General features: G+C 38.2%; 1 protein-coding gene across 1 annotated transcript in view; it reads left to right on the top strand.

The window, feature by feature from the left end:
* Positions 1-17,806, top strand: part of LOC143437301 (uncharacterized) — a 281,257-nt gene that overhangs the window by 53,719 nt on the left and 209,732 nt on the right. Inside the window, 1 exon segment of the mRNA XM_076922110.1 lies at positions 12,975-13,655. Within this exon segment, the coding sequence (XP_076778225.1) occupies positions 12,975-13,655 (681 nt within the window).

The raw sequence follows: 17,806 nt of genomic DNA, 5'->3' as shown, positions 1-17,806 counted from the left end.
TATAAGAGTAAAATATTAATCCCACTTAATTCCTGAGATTTAGCTCTCTAATTCCCTTCCTGTCTGAAGCTACATTTGTAAAGTATTTCTTAAATTACAACACATGTATAATTTACAAAGTAACCAGAACCATCTACCCCAACATAAGGAACTGGGGCGATGATCTTCTTTTGTCTGTTTCCAGATGACTTGGGGCAAAGAATTCCCATCTTGGGGCCCAAAGGGAAACAGGAAAATTGGCTTAGTCAAAGGAGAGCTACCTGTCATCATTTGCCTTGAAGTCACTGTGTACTGAGAAAGTTCATAGCAAAGCTGACACCATAACTGTTACAGTCAGAAAGGCTGGACAGGCAAGCTAACTGTTCTGGAAAAGTTCTGGAAGCAAGTCCTTAAAAGAAGCGGCTTCGATGCAGTTGCAGTAGAATCAAGCAGGAAGCTGGAATAGGAGATCCTAGAGACTCAGAATCCCCGAAAATAAATCATGCTAGGGCTGAGTTTCTCTTCTTTCATCCTGTAACATATAAAACTTAAAAGCAACAGGTAGTTTTATAAAAACATTCACGTGGAACATGTAGGGCACACAGCTTTGTCAATGAAGATCAATAAAGAAAGGCCACTGCCCTCTTCAGGTTAGTTTGATTACTTAATCAAACTATATATAACTTATATACATGCCCTCATAAAGGATGGCATGTATTAAGTCATGAGAAATTATTACCCAATTAAATGTTCTTGGCTTTGTATTGACATTTTAGTCCCAGCCAGTTAAGTCCATATAAGAGACATAACACCATATATACATCACCCATTTGGTTGGTTGAGTTAGTCTCCCTTTTCTTCTGTGTCGACTAGTGCTTCAGGGGGTCTCCCTCTGTCATTTCTGATCTTTATCATTTTGGAAGGAAGCCACAGCTTTTCTTTTCCTGTGGAAACATAAACATAACCTCTTCCCCAGCATAATACATTTCCCACTTTCCATTCTGACGTCATAATATCCTTAATATAAACAGGTTGATGTAGTTCAGAAGTTTTTTCCACAATCCAATGTCTCTCAGCAGCTGTGGAGTTTTGTTCATTAGCATTTTAAAAATTTAGAGATAAAATACTATGTAATCTATCTTTGGGGGTTCTTATTGATCCCTTTTGCCTACTAAGCATCTCCTTTAGAGTTTGATTGGATCTCTCCACAACTGCTGGTCCCGTAGGATTATGTGATATGCCTGTAACATGTTTTATATTATAATATGTAAAAAACTTCTCCATCTTATTAGAGGTATATGCTGGACCATTGTCTGTTTTAATTTGTATGGGTATTCCCATAATGGCCATGACTTCTAACAAATGTGTAATTACAGAATCAGTCTTTTCTGATGCTAATGCAGTTGCCCATTGAAATCCTGAATATGTGTCTATAGTATGGTGCACATATTTCAGTTTACCAAACTCTGTAAAATTAAAGACATCCATTTGCCAAATGTCATTTCTTTGAGTACGCTTAGGGTTAGTTCCTGTAGGCAATGGAGTTTGGTTATATAATGAGCAAGTAGGGCATTGCCTCACAATTTCCTTGGCTTGTTGCCAAGTAATAGAGAACCCTTTCTTTAAACCTTTGCTATTAACATGATGTTTTTTATGAAATTCTGAAGCCTCTAGCACGCTTCCTATCAATAGCTGGTCGATATCATTATTACCTTGTGCTAGAGGACCTGGCAGACCTGTATGGGATCTTATGTGTGTTATATATATGGGGTTGCTTCTATTTCTAATAATTTGTTGTAGTTGAAAAAATAATGAGGTCAATTCAGAATTATCTTGAATAAGTTCAGCAGTCTCTATGTGTAAAACAACCCTTTTGGCATATTGAGAGTCAGTTACTATATTAATGGATTCTTAAAAATCTGACAATACCATGATTATTGCGTATAATTCAGATTTTTGAACTGACTTATAGGGACTCTCAGCCACCTTACTTATGTCTTCTGATTTATATCCTGCCTTTCTTGATTTACTAGCATCAGTGTAAAATGTAGGGGCTCCAGATATCAGAGTTCCTTTTAAAATACGACGGATAATCCAATTAGTTCTTTTTATGAACTGAAGCCGCTTGCTTTTAGGATATTTGTTGGTAATCTCTCCCAAAAAGTTACTACATGCTCTTTGCCAATGTTCATCTTGTGCCCATAACGAGGTAATTTCTGCATTAGTAAAAGGTACAACAATTTCAGCCAGGTCCATTCCAACTAATTGGCTAAGTCTCATTTTTCCTTTCAGTATTAATTCAGAAACCTTCTCAACGTAGGTTTTTAACTTTTTACTCTGTTTATGAGCTAAAAATATCCACTCTAGGATATAATCTTCTCTCTGCATAAGAATTCCAGTAGGAGAGTGAGTAGAAGGTAAAATAACTAAGATGCAGGCCATTTTTGGATCAATACGATCTAGATGTGTATCCTGCAGTTTTCTTTCTACCAAGGCTAACTCCTTCTCAACATCAGGAGTCAATTTCCTAGGACTATGTAAATCTTTATCACCTTGTAAGGTTTGAAATAAATTACTTAGTTCTTGAGTGGTCAAGCCAATTGCTGGTCGCAGCCAGTTTATATCTCCAAGTAGCTTCTGAAAATCATTTAGGGTTCTTAATTTGTTTCTTCTAATTTGTACCTTTTGTGGCTTAACCGTTTGTAGACTTATCTTATACCCTAGATAATTAATAGAATCTCCTCTTTGTATTTTTAGGGGCTATTTGCAATCCCCAGCAAGGCAAAATTTTCTTTACTTCATCAAACATTTTTTTCCAAGATATTAATATCTGAATCAGCCAACAAAATATCATCCATATAATGATAAATAATTGATTTGGGAAACCTTTTGCGAATTATCTCCCATGGCTTTTGTACAAAGTATTGACACAAGGTAGGACTATTTACCATTCTTTGTGGTAAGACTTTCCAATGATATCTCTTTACTGGGCAACCTTTATTAAAGGTAGGTACTGAGAAAGCAAACCTTTCCCTATCACATTCATGTAGAGGAATTGTGAAGAAACAATCTTTCAGATCAATCACTATAATGGGCCAATCCTTAGGCAACAAGGAAGGCAATGGGATACCAGGCTTCAAAGAACCCATAGGCTGAATAATCTTATTAATTGCTCTGAGATCTGTCAACATCCTCCATTTGCCAGATTTCTTTTTAATGACAAATACTGGAGAATTCCAAGGACTGATAGACTCTTCAATATGCTGAGCCTCCAGTTGTTCCTGTACCAGCCGTTCTAATACCTGTAATTTTTCTTTTGTCATAGACCACTGCTCAATCCAAATGGGTTGATTAGACAACTACTTTAGTGATAATGTTGTTGGTGTCTTGGTAGCAATGGCTCTTTGGGGTAGAGCTAAATTGTCGGCCTCTACCATATGTTGTTTATGAACAGCTTGGACAGTGTGAGACTGCCTTAAATAACGTTTCTTAACAAATTTTAAATTTTTATTAGGAGCCTGATGAATTTCACGATTAAACATTGACACTGAGGGGATATTAATCTGGGTTTTCCACTGTTGTAATAGATCTCTTCCTCATAAGTAAATGGCTATATCAGCCACGTATGGCCTCAATTTTCCTAGCTGACCTTCTGGTCCTATGCATTTAAGCCATCTGGTGCTTTGTTTTATTTTGCATAAAGTTCCAAGTCCTTGAAACTGGATGTCTACTTCATGAAGTAGCCAACTTTCAGGACAAGAATTTGGAGAAATAACAGTGACATCTGCTGCAGTGTCAACCATCCCCTCAATCTCAATATTATTCACTAGTATTCTTAGTTTTGGTCTTTTATCTTCTATAGAAGTTTGCCAAAATATTTGCTTTTGACTCCCTGTGAGGCCTTCTGAATTGTCTATAAAACCTTCCTCAGCCTTATCTGGTCTTACAAAATTTGTTTTTGAAGCAGTGACATTTAATTTTCCTGGGAAAGAAAACTCTTTTTGTCTGGCATTGGGGCCTGCAAGAGCCCCCCCTGGATGTTTTTTGGCAGGGTATTGCCCCATTTGTCTGTTGTTGCTCTACATTCTCTGGTCAGATGTCGGCCTTTGCCACATCTTTGACAAATTCCAGAAAGCTTAGGCCCCCATTTCGTATTATTTTGATTTGTCCTATAGTCATTTCTGAGATGACCCCATTTACCACAATTAAAACATGTGAAATCTTGGGTCATCTCTAGGTTTCTAGTTGCAGTTTTTCCTATTACTGACATATCAGCTGAGTGAGATCCAGCATCAGCTGTGTATCTAATCCATTCATCTATTGATGCTGACCTTGCCCTCAGTGGTCTGATTACTTCCTTGCACTCAGCAGTTGCATTTTCAAAGGCTAAAGACTCAATTATAGCCTTTCTTGCTACTGAATCTGATATACTCCTTTCGACAGCTGAGGTTAGCCTTTGTAAAAAGTCAGGGAAGGTTTCTTTTGGCCCTTGTATGACTGGAGTAAATGGTTCAAGTCTCTTCCCGGATTCTGCAACTTTGTCCCAGGCATTTAAGGCTGACAATCTACACAATGCCAGAGTTTCTTCATCATATACAGCCTGCACCTCTATTTCAGCAAAACGACCTTCACCAAGCAGTTGGTCTATGGAAATCTCTCTTCCTCTGGCTCTATTTTGTCGTGCTATCTCCCTTGCCTCATCTCTCCACCATGCAACCCATTGTAAATTTGAAGCAGGTTCTAACATAGCTCTTGCCATATCTTTCCAGTCTTGGGGGATTATTCTATTTTTAATAGCCCAAGAAGTCAGAATTTGTTTAACAAATGGTGAGTGCATACCAAAATTAGTGACACTCTCCTTAAATTTTCTCAGATCTAACACATCCACAGGTTGCCATTCAAATTTCTCATAACCCTGTGGGTAAACAATGTTTGGAGGTCTTTGTTGTTCCGTAACCGGATAGACCAAGGTGTGTTTTCTAATAACTCTTGGCTGACTTTCTCTATTTACTTCTGTCTTAACCTCAGTATTTTTCTCAGCTGAAAATTTAAATTCCTCCCTTAAGGTTTGTATACATGCTTCATATGTTTTTTTTATATTGTAATTGTTTCCATTCCTCATTATTTTCTATCTGTTTCTCCATCTGATCTGTGAGCTGTTGTATGCTCTCTGTTTGATCATCTTTTCTAGCTCCTGTCTCCCAGTTTCATTTTCATCTTTCTGTCTCTTATTCTCATCTATAATTTCTTGTGTCTTCAATTCATTATTTTCTATGTTTCTCCATCTGATCTATTAACTGCTCTATCTTCTGTTCAATTATCCCTTTAATATCCTGTCTCCCACTTTCATTTTCATCTTTTTGTTCCTGTAACTTCTGTTCTAAGCCCTGCTTCCATTCCTCATTATTTTCTATCTGTTTCTCCATCTGATTTGTGAGCTGTTGTATGCTCTGTTCGATGATCATCTTTTCTAGCTCCTGTAACTTCTGTTCTAAGTCCTGCTTCCATTCCTCATTATTTTCTATCTGTTTACAAATACAGGTACATCTCTATCCTGTACCAAAAGTTCTATTGTTTTTGTAATCTCTTTTCCAAGGCAAAGAATTTTTTATCTAGAGCTTTGTCTTTTGAGAAGACATAGTATATCAAAAAAATAAATATAGCAATACTGATAAATAATAAAGTGTTCCCTAAGTTGATTTCTGTCAAACCATTTGAAATATCATCATATAAAGCCCAAAAGATATCCATTGTTTTTGGCATCTTTAGGTATCAAAATATGGTTTTTTATATTAAAAAATTATCTGGTTTGGAGCCCTCAATTCACTGTTTCTACCTGAAAACTACCTCGCAGGCAGTTGTGTTCTAGGATCACCAGTCCCTCCTTAAAATTTGTTACTATAACCTTTCTATTTATCTGTTTGGCTCTCTTGACTCAGAGCAGCCTGCAATTTACTCCTCGCAACCTTAAAACCTTTTACATCTATTTATCTGTGTCTATTCACCTTTTTTTAATTTAATTTAAATGGCCTACTGGTCTGGCTATAATAACTTTTGTTTCACTGTTGAATTTTCGGAAGACCCTTCTTTCAGTTTTCACAGGGCAGCGAGCAAGCCCAGCTGTAAGCTGAGTGCTGCTTCTGACCTTGGCCGTTGGGGAAGTTTTTGTACTTTGTAACCTTTCTTTTGTTCTTTCATCTCAAGTTAGTTGAGTTCTAAATAATACGTTAGGCGCCAATTTGTTGCGGTAAATCTCTCACCCATTGGTAGTCCATAGAAGAAAAGACACAAGTCAATAAGTATCAAATGAATACTGCATGCCTAGATTTTTTTCCAAATGAATGCTGCATGCCTAGATTGGGCAGATTTACCATTAAACTACACTATTCCCCGGCTATGAGAGCTCTTAACAACTTGCGGTTTCCTAGGTCTTCTTTGTCTTCTCTCCACCAACTGCACTCTGCTTCGGCCAACTCCCAACTCCCTCGCTTCTCCTCCAACGGCCCCTGGTGTCTTCTTTTCCTCCTCTGGCTCCTCCCACTCCTCTTCTACTGCCCAATCACTGGCTGTAGCCTTTATTTAACAAATTTGATTGGACAGAAGGTTTACAAGATTCACTCCTTCGCAGCCCCTCCCAGGAGTGGAGTTACCATGACAACAAGAGGCTAGGGCTAGCCACCACAGAAACCCTCAGGAATCCCAACTGAAGGCTGATGTGTCATTGTTGTTCTTTGTGTCAGTGGATTATCTGTCAGCTTTGTGTCTGTCTGCCTTGGTTTATGGATTTTTCTTGATTATTTGTAGAGAGAGATGACTAAAGTGAATGTGGAAGCACAGTGTAGTGGGTGCCCTGGAGAGTTGAAGCCACAAAGGGCTTGGAAGAAGTTTCAGAGCCTGGTGTAGGGGATGGTGTGCCTATGGTCTTAATTTCTGGGAAGGTTAGAGCAGACTTGGAACCCTGCTGCAGGGCTCACAGCTACCTTCCTATCTTCATTTTCTCCTCTCTACAAGTGAAGGAATCTGCTGGGTAGCCTTTACCACCCCATTGTGGCTATTTTGTGTGTGGCACTTTGATATTCTCTCACTGAGGAAATCAGACAGACTCCATCCTAATTGATTTAGTTACTCATCCCACACCTTGGGTTAAATCCTTCTTAACAACAGGACCTAGACCCATTGACTAGTCCATGACAGAGAGCTCTTTGAGACAGCATCCAGGGCAAAATCAGGCTCTGCCTACCTTGTTTTGCAGGATAGAAAGACAAAGACCTCATTTCCCACCTCCTGAACTACTCTCTGCCAAGTTCATATGTGACTCTGTAGTTTTGAACTTGGAGTTGTCATGAGATAGAAGGTCATTCTTCATCGATTCTAACAAATTTAGCAGATCTTCCTTGGGTCAGAGATCCTGTCCTTTTGTGGTGATCATTTCTGGGTTTGTGAGACAATCTGCTTTTCTGTCCACCTTCCAGCTGTTTTAGCCTCGTCTTTGGTAGCAATGGCCTGGAAACCCAGAGTTAAAGATGCCTCACTCCAGGTCAGCACATCCTCTGAGGTCCCCATTCCAGTGTATTCTTCCCTGCTCTGAGCCAGGTGCCCTCCCTATTTTGTCCTTGCTCAGCCAAAACTCCAGGTCCCTCGTGTGGTGGCAGGAGCTTTTGTATTGATATGGTTAGCTCATTGTTTTTGAATGTAACAACTTCCTCATTTATTATTGTATCTGTGTCATACTTGTTTACAGTTCTAAGCATTTCAGATCTACAGTCATCTGAAGGAACCTCAATTGAGGGCGAGTCCTCATCAGGATGGCTGGTTGCTATGTCTGTGAGAGATATTGTTGATGATTGATTAGGAAGACTCTTCTATGCCAGCCAGTGATGGCGCACACCTTTAATCCCAGCACTTGGGAGGCAGAGGCAGGTGGATTTCTGAGTTTGTGGCCAGCCTGGTCTACAGAGTGAGTTCCAGGATAGCCAGGGCTACATAGAGAAACCCTGTCTAAAAAAAAAAACAAAAAAAGGAAGACTCTTCCACTAAGGGTGGCAATATCCCTAAGCAAGTGGTCCTGGGCTGGATGAGAGAGCAGGCTGAGCTTGAGTCAGTGACCAAGCAAGAGAACAAGCCAGGAGACAGTGTTTGTCCATGCATTTTGCCTTCAGTTTCTAATCTAAGCTTTCAAAATGATGTGCTGTGATCTGACAGAATCATGTACAACAACCACTTATTACCTGAGAGGCTTTTGCTTAGAGGATTCAATCACAGCAGCAGAGTAGCAAGTTAGAACAACAACATGGCATCAAATGGTTATTTTGCTGCTGGACAGAATCTATGTTGTAGATTGTATTCTTGTGGAAAAGAACAAATTTTGGGTATAAAGGTTTTTGGATTGGTTGGTGTCTTTAACTCTCCACTGGGGGGTCCTGCCTGACTGCAGATGTGGCCTCTTCAGCATCCATATCTTACTGCCATGCATCTCAGCTAAGGTCAACTCCATAGTCTCCTTGTCACCATCCATTTCATGGTCTCTGGCACATAATAAATATACCCCCTTCTCCCAGCCAGCTGCAGATTTTGATTCATTTTCTTCCTCTGGCCCTCTCTTGTCTCTCACCACACCTGTTGCTGGTTCTACCCGATTTCCCCTTCTTATCTGCTCTCCCATCCAGTTATCTCTCTTCCATCTGCCTCCTATGATGTTATACTCCCCCTTCTGAGTGATATTCAACTGTGCTCATTTGGGCCTTCTTTCTTGTTTAGTTTCTTTGTGTCTATGGAGTATAGTGTGGGTTTCCTATATTTTATGATTACTATTCACTTGTAAGTGAGTACATGCATGCATGTGCTTTTAGGTCTGGGTTACCCGAATCCAGATGGTTTTTTCTAGCTGTATCCATTTGCCTGAAAATTCTTGATGTCCTTGTATTTTATAGCTGAATAATGTTTCATTTTGTAAGTGAACCACATTTTCTATATTCATATTTTAGTTAAGGGGCATCTGGATTCTTTTCAGTTTCAAGTTGTTATGATTAAAATGGCTATGAACTTAGTGGAGACACTGCTCTAGGTCACCTGCCTCTACAGAGTCCCTCCTGTATCTTCTGTTTGTCCTTTGAGAGGGTGTGGGCCCCTGGGTATCCATGATGGTGTATCAAGTCTCTATTGGGTTAGGTGGATTCTCTCCGCTGAGGCCAGATGTGGCAGCCAAGTTAAGGGAACAGATTCCAATGATAGACAGCAGCTTTAGGGACAGCTCCTGCTACAGTAGTTGTAAGACCATCATGAAAACTGAGCTGCATATCTGCTACTTATGGGCCAGGGTCCTGTGTCCAGCCTGTGTGTGTTATTGTTTGTGGCTCAGTCTCTGAATGTCCCCAAGGATCAAGGTTAATTGAGTCTGTTGGTCTTCCTGTGGAGTTCCTGTCCTCTTCAGGGTCCTCAATCCTTTCCCCAACTCTTCCATCAGAGTTACCAAGGTCTATGCAATGTTTAACTGTGGATCTCTGCTTCTGCTGCAGTCAGCTGCTGGGTGGAGCATCTCAATGGACAATTATGCAAGGCTCCTGTGTGGGAGCATCATAGAGTATCCTTAATAATGTCATGGATTCAAGCTTGTCCATGTTTGTCTCCAATTGAATGGGTTTTCATTGTGCACTCCTTCAGTCTCTGCTCCAGCATTTCTTTTAGACAGGATAAATTTTGTTCTGGGTGTCTCCAGTGTTGTGGTTGAATCTGATCTTTCAGCTTTCTTCTCATGCTCCCATACATTCCCCATTTGGACTCTGTTCCTCAATCATATAAGATACTGTGCACACATTTGCTGTTCAATGCTATGCTATTTTGCAAACCTTGTGGTTTTATATTTTTAACTTTATTCATTCTGTTTTTGTTTTTCTAGACCAAAATTTTTCAGTGTAGCCCTTTCTGTCTTGATTGTAGATATAGAAACCACAGAAGCCCCCTGACATGTTTTTGTTCAATAAGCACATGATTTTGTGCTGATCTTCATCCACATATTTAATTTTGAAATTCAGCCTAATATATAGATTATATTCTGTTTCTCCAGATGGCTTATGCTCCTGTCATCAATATTACCATATGCTTCAGATTCATTGAATTGCAGGTGTATGATTTTCTGCCTAACTCTTATATTCCTTGTAAAATTTTTGAATAAATAAGTGTATTATGTTTGTGTGCATGAATATGGATATCATCTGTGCCTCACCTTTACTGTTGTCAGATGGCCTCAGAACTCCTAATCATGAGGAAATGGAGAGGTATTGGTCCACATGTGTATACTAGAAATTGACCACCATTATGTGGAAGACCAGCAAGATCTTTCAACTCCTGAGCTATATCTCCTGAACTACATTCTTTATTTTTGGTCGACATACTGCCAGGCGGTCGTGGTGCACACATTTAATCCCAGCACTTGGGAGGCAGAGGCAAGTAGATTTCTGAGTTTGAGGCTAGCCTGGTCTACAGAGTGAGCTCCAGGACAGCCAGGGCAACACAGAGAAACCCTGTCTGGAAAAAAAACAAAAGAAAACATATACTTTATTAATATTTTCATCTATCAATTTTTAACTCTTTAAACATGCATTCCCTTTTATTAAAATTTAATTAATGTTGCTGTTTAAACTGGTTCATTTTATGTTTATGCAAGATGAATACAGAACTGCAGTGAATGTATAATTCTTTGTAGGAACTTCAGTAAAAAACTGTGAGTTCATTCTATCATTTTTGTTTCCTGGTTTATTTTTGTGGCAGAGTGAGGTTCTTAACATGTAACTCTTGCTGTCCTGAAACTGATTGCATAGACCTAGCTGGCATCCAGCTCAACGACATACACCTGCCTGTATCTCTGCGATTAAAGACATGAGCAAATATATGCAGCTTGCTCATCACCTTTGTAGTTAGTAATTGTTCATACAGCTTTTTCAGATGTGTGCTCAGTACAGTTGATCTGTTTCCCCCTGCATATCCCTCTCAGTTGCCATTTGTGTTGCAAGGCTATATCCTATTCTAAGAGTTCACGAGTGACACAGCTGAACCCTGTGTCAAGGGTCCAAGTGTCAATCTTTCAAGTTTCTTCTAAACTGACATGGTGATTATATTATAATTTGTGTGTCAGAAAATAAGTGGAGGAATCATATGAATTATAAGAATATATTGTCTAGGAAGCATACATTTACTTTGTAGTGATGTCAGTATCATGCTTTCTGTTGTACACATGTATGGGATATTTTAGCAAGCAGTGAGTTTCGATGATGTGCATGTGGACTTCACTGAGGAAGAGTGGAATTTGCTGGATCCTTCCCAGAAAAATCTCTACAAAGATGTGATGCTTGAGACCTACTGGAACCTCACTGCTTTAGGTAAGACTGTGAATTTTCTTTTGCTTCTCAATATAAGGGAAAAATGTTTCTTGGTTACTGACGATCATCTCTTATTTCAATAGAGAACAAGTAATATTGGATGAATAAATCAGGTTCATTGCTGTGAAAATTCAGAGTAATCTGAATTTTGCCTATTTCCAATACCATATCATTCGTTTTTTGGTACCTTGGTTTCAGGCTATAATTTGGAAGTCCATCATCCTGAAGAACAACATCAAACTTCTAGAAGTCATGAAAGGTAATTTTAATGTTTAAGTTAATACAAATATGCCTCTGAGAAAATTTTAATATGATCAGGAAGCTCTAAAGGAAAGCAAGTGTGTAAAATATCAGTCCTATTATTGTAGCTATGATTATAATATTCTCCCAAAACTATGTCCCTCATTGTCAGTTATCTGATTTGTGTTTGCAAGGCATTTCTGTAAGGAAGAAGAGGAGGAAAAAATGCCTTAAGGGATTCCTTTATTTGATTTGTATATCCATTAGAACTATGTTGTGGAACTATGAATTTGTATAGTCTCATAATATTTAGATGTTGCACATTGAATAGTGATGAACATGTACCCATAACCTTCTAATAAGCAAGTAGTCTATGATAAAGTTGGTGATACTCATATTCTTGTAGTGAAACTTTTAAGTTTATTGTGAGGTCATTTTATGAGAGTCAAGAATGTTGTCCTGGAGAAACATTAATCATGTCTACAATGAACAAAAGTCAATGTGAATTCAATGTGGAAACCTTTCATTTGTTCTTCTTTTTTAATGGGTGTATCAGTTGTCAGAATGGATGAAACCATGTGAGCATAGAGATACTAAAAGGAACAAGGTAACTCCATCTACTTCAGAACAATGAGAAGATACGTAGTATTCTGCCTTTGGTAGACTTTCTGAATATGATAGGTGTTTGCAGTTAATTGGTTTTCTGACTTTACTGGGAACATCCCCAAAGTCACACTGCAGAAAACCTCTATGGGTACTAGAAGGTTGTAAATTCTTTTGTTCATCCTGGTTCACAGTGCTGCTGATGTGTGATGTACACTACAGGAAAAACTAAGAATGTAATCAGTGTTTTAGTGCTCTGAGTTATTCCATATTTCTTATGACATGTTAAAAACATCATATAGAAATCTCATATAGAAAAAGGAGGCTATAAATGTGAACCATGTAATAAATGCTCTTACCATCACAGGTATTTTCAGAGAGGTAAACCAACCCACAGTGAGCAAGTACAACCATGAACATCAAAGTGATAAAACCATAAGATTTGAGTGTTCTTTATTATTATACCAACTATAAAATGTATTCATATTGGTAAAAAGATTGATCAGGCTAATGAATGTGGTAAATCTTTCACATGTGCCCATTATTGTTGCAGGCTTGAAAAAAGTCATACTGGACAGAAACCTTGTGAATGTATCCAATGTGGTAAAGCCTTTTCATGGTACACTAATCTACAAAGACATAAAAGAACACATACTGGACAGAAACCACATGAATGTAATCAATATGGTAAAGCCTTTTCAAGTCACAGTAATCTCCAATATCCTAAGAGAACACATACAGGAGAGAAACCTTATGAATGTAATCAATGTGCTAAAGCCTTTTCATTTCACAGTAGTCTCCAAACACATAAAAGAACACATACTGGAGAGAAACCTTATGAATGCAATCAATGTGGTAAAGCCTTTACACAACAAAGTCATCTCCAAATCCATGAAAGAACACATACTGGAGAGAAACCCCATGAATGTAATCAATGTGGTAAAGCCTTTTCCTGTCACAGTGGTCTCCAATGTCATAAGAGAACACATACAGGAGAGAAACCTTATGAATGTAATCAATGTGTTAAAGCCTTTTCATGTCACAGTAATCTCCAAATACATAAAAGAACACATACAGGAGAGAAACCTTATGAATGTAATCAATGTGGTAAAGCCTTTACACAGCAAAGTCATCTCCAAATCCATGAAAGAACACATACTGGAGAGAAACCCCATGAATGTAATCACTGTGGTAAAGCCTTTTCAAGTCACAGTAATCTCCAAATGCATAAAAGAACACATACAGGAGAGAAACCTTATGAATGTAATCAATGTGGTAAAGCCTTTTCAAGTCACAGCAATCTCCAAATGCATAAAAGAACACATACAGGAGAGAAACCTTATGAATGTAATCAATGTGGTAAAGCCTTTTCATGGCACAGTAGTCTCCAAAGACATAAAAGAACACATACTGGAGAGAAACCTTATGAATGTGATCGATGTGGTAAAGCCTTTTCATGTCACAGTAGTCTCAATTGTCATATGAGAACACATACTGGAGAGAGATCTCATGAATGTAATCAATGTGATAAATCCTTTACAAGTCACAGTCATCTCCAAAGACATAAAAGAACACATACTGGAGAGAAACCTTATCAATGTAATCAATGTGGTAAAGGCTTTACACAACAAGGTCATCTCCAATATCATAAAAGAATTCATACCAGAGAGAAACCTTAGTTATGTAATCAATGTGGAAAAAAAAAAACATTTATAAGTGAAAAGGTTCCAAAGACATAAATGATCACATACTGGAGAGAAACTTTATGAATATAATTCATATAGTAAAAGCCTTTTCACAAAGTTTTTGTTCCCAAAACCATAAAAGAACCCGTATTTGAAAGAAACCTATGAATGCCATCATTGTGGTAAAAGCCTTTCCATAAGGATTTTTCCCCAAAACATAAAAGAACCCATATTGGACAGAACTATGAATGTAATCATTGTGCCAAAGCCTTTGCATGTCGTACTAGTCTCGAAAACATAAAAGATCCCATATTGGAAGACATCTCATGAATGTGATCAATGTGGTAAAGACTTTTCACAACTTTATCATCTTCATTACTATAAAAGAACAGGTACAGGAGAGAAACCTCTTGAATGTAATCAGTGTTGTAAAGCATTTGCAAGTCACAGTCATCTGCAGTGACAGGAGAGATCACATACCAGAGAGAAACCTGCTTGAATATTCACAATGTGGTAAAGCCTTTGCATGTCATAGTTCTTCAGACATACACAAAGAAATCACACTGGAGAGAAGCCTCATTAATGTAATCACTGTGGAAAAACTGACAGTTCCCTTTTATCTGTGACTACATAATAGAGCACATTCAAGAGAATGACTCAGTGTCATCAAGGTACTAAGCCCTTGCATGTCACAGGCATCGCCTGATCCATAAAAGAACACATACTGTAGAGAAACTGAATGAATGCCATGAATGAGGTAAAGTCTTTGCATGACAATGTTCTCTCCAAATACCTCAAGTGACAAAATTTTTAGAGAAACCTTATGAATGTAACAAACGTGGAGAAGCCTGTGCTTATCACCGTAGTCTCCAAAGACATAAAAGCCCACAAATTGGACAGAAATCTTGTGAATGTACTCAAGTTGGAATACAAATTCTTATTAAACATTTCTCTGACTGGAGTTTCTTATTGATTATTGATTAGCCTTGATTATTTATTACCAATGATTATTGATCAGCATCAATTATTGATTATTGATTGGTGTTGATTATCGATTGCCATTGTTTATTGATTACCATTGATTATTGATCAGCATCAATTGGTGTTCATTATCAATTGGTATCTATTATTGGTTAGCATTAATTATTGATCAGCATCAATTATTGATTATTGATTGGTGTTGATTATCGATTACTATCGATTATTGATTAGCATTGATTATTATTATTATTTAGGCTTGAACCCACTTCTGCCAGTTGTAAAGAAAGAGTGTCAAAACACTTAACTGCATGAAAGCATTTATAGTAGGAATAAACTGTGGTAATTTGAATATGGTTGTCACTAAGAAGTGACAATTTTAGTATGTTTGGCCTTGTGGGAGTAGATATTACTGTTTTGAAGGAAGTAAACTCCTAGGGTGGTGGTCTTTGGAGCTCCATCCAGTAAAAAACAGACTCTTCTACCACTCAGCTGGAAGACAGTCTATTCCTGGATGCCTTCTCATGACAATGCAAAACCCTCAGCTTCTTCTCCAGCATTATGGCTGCCTGCATGCTGGCATTCTTCCTGCTATATTGGTCATAAACTAAACATTTGAAATTGTAAGACAGACCGAATTAACTCTTTGCCTTTAAAACAGTTGCCTTGGTCACAGTGTATCTTCTTAGCAATGGAAATTCTATCTGAGACAGAAGTTGGTACCCAAGGCTTACGTATTCTTCTTGGTAGGCCTGACCATGCTTTTGTTGGAAGCAATGTGGGTTTTTAAACTTTGGATTTGTACATGCATTAAGTGGAACTTCATGGGCCATGCTAGTAGAACACATATGTACTAAGGGTGGTTTGAATTTTGTATATAGTTTTTGTAATGTTTGCTGAAGAATGTTGCTGTCTTTTGCTCTCATCTGAAGGTAAAAAGGTTTATTTCATTAATTGCATTGTCAAAGGAAGTCTCAGGAAAGCCAAGCATAGCCTTTGCCCTGTGTTTACTCTCATGGTGAATGTTTTGATCATGCTTAGTAATCTTAGAAAGGAAAAATATGAAATGTTAGCTTGAAAGAGAAAATCTCACCAGGAAGTTGAATGAAGCTAAATCCTGTGATCAAAGATACACAATGTTGTTAAAGAAATGGTGATATTATGTCAAGATTCCATCCACCTAAACATGTGGATGTGAAGTTGTATGGATAAGAACTGTATAATGTTAGGTATTATTATTAACTGGTTATTGTTTTTATGTGGCCAAAAGGAGATACAAGTATGTGTCAAATTGACAATGGACAGATTGTGATTACTATACTAGGTTTTCAATTTAAGATCTAAAAGGGCCAGGCGGTGGTGGTGCACACCTTTAATCCAAGCACTTTGGAGGCAGATGCAGGAGGATTTCTGAGTTCAAGGCCAGCCTGGTCTACAGAGTGTGTTCCAGGACAGCCAGGGCTACACAGAGAAACCCTGTCTTGAAAAACCAAAAAAAAAAAAAAAAAAGATCTAAAAGGATATACTTAGGTCCAGACATGGTGGTACATGCCTTAAATCTCAGGAGATGATAGTCAAGCAGGTTTCTGGTTAAAGTCATCCTGGTACAATGTCAGAAACCATAATGGGACAAGCTAATAATTAGCAGATGATCGTCCTGAAATGATTGCCTCAGATTATTATATAATCTGTGATGAGTGTGCCCCATTAGCAAGGCTGTGGCGGACATAATTTTAGGAAAGATTCCTGTTATTAATATGCTTCTCCTATTATTACTAAACATATGTAACAATCACTAAGCAATAGCACACCCCTTTGGAGCAGATTTCTGCAGATCTACGAAGATGTACTCTCTTGTAGTGATACTATATAGACAAATAGATGACTTCTTAAGTCTTAATGATGATTCTATAAGAATTCCTAAAATTATATCAATGACTATTAAGCTCTTTTATAACAGGAGTGCTACTAAGTCCCTCAGGCATGGTCAAAACTGCAATGAGAACTCTGTCAGTCTCCCAAGTGTTATCAGTTAATTGCCCCAAGAGAGATAGTAACCAGAATTTCTCTGGCTCAGAGCACATTCCAAGAAGTAAAACAATTAACCAATGGTCACTAAAAGGGAATTAATGCTGTATTATAGGTACCAGGACAGAAGGGAAAACATTGCCTGGGTTTGTCTATAGAAAACTTCACTAATTTCTTAAGTTATAGTTTCAAACTTTCAGCTTGACTCAGTCCTGTGTAAGACTCACCCAGGGGGTACTGGTTTTAAGGCATCGATGTTTCATGCTGTGCAGCTGAGGCTTGGCACCATGAAGGGATCATGAGAGGAACACAGTGAAGACTGTTGGTCACAGAAGAACTGAGCATATTGAAGTTGTCAGTCCCATGGGATGAGCAGACAGAACAGAGCAGCAGTTGAGTGGAGTCAAGCAGAACCTAATGTCCTATAAGGGAAGACCTGGAGAGAGACCCAGCTTCTTTTGAGGAGTGCAGATGATCATGTGTGGATCCCAGATATTGGAACAAGAAACTCTAATTTTGAAGTTACTTTGGAGACCCCAAGAGTTTTAGATTCCGGAGCTATGGAATGCCTTCTCAAGAAAACAACTTTCAGGAAATATAATCAGCCAAAGAGAAAGAATTGTGCTGCAATGAGCAGGGCAGGAAGGAGTTGGAGATCTGAAGAATACTTTGACATCAGACATGGAGATGCAGAGTTTGGAAATTTCCTTGCTGGCTTTTGGTCTTTTTTGGCCCAGTATTTCCTCACAATGGTGATTAAAAAATGTGACCTATGTTCTGTGAATTTGAATGGGTATTATGTGCTATATTTTCAAAGTACAGGGGATTATAGTTACATGATTAGAATGATCTCAGAAGAGACTTTGAACTTTGGACTTTTAACATTTATAATACTTCTATAAATGATGGCACTGTTTA

The sequence above is a fragment of the Arvicanthis niloticus genome, chromosome Y (assembly GCF_011762505.2).
Source record: "Arvicanthis niloticus isolate mArvNil1 chromosome Y, mArvNil1.pat.X, whole genome shotgun sequence".
Taxonomy (NCBI): domain Eukaryota; kingdom Metazoa; phylum Chordata; class Mammalia; order Rodentia; family Muridae; genus Arvicanthis; species Arvicanthis niloticus.
The sequence above is the reverse complement of the archived record's forward strand: the minus strand, read 5'-3'. Positions and strand labels throughout refer to the sequence as shown.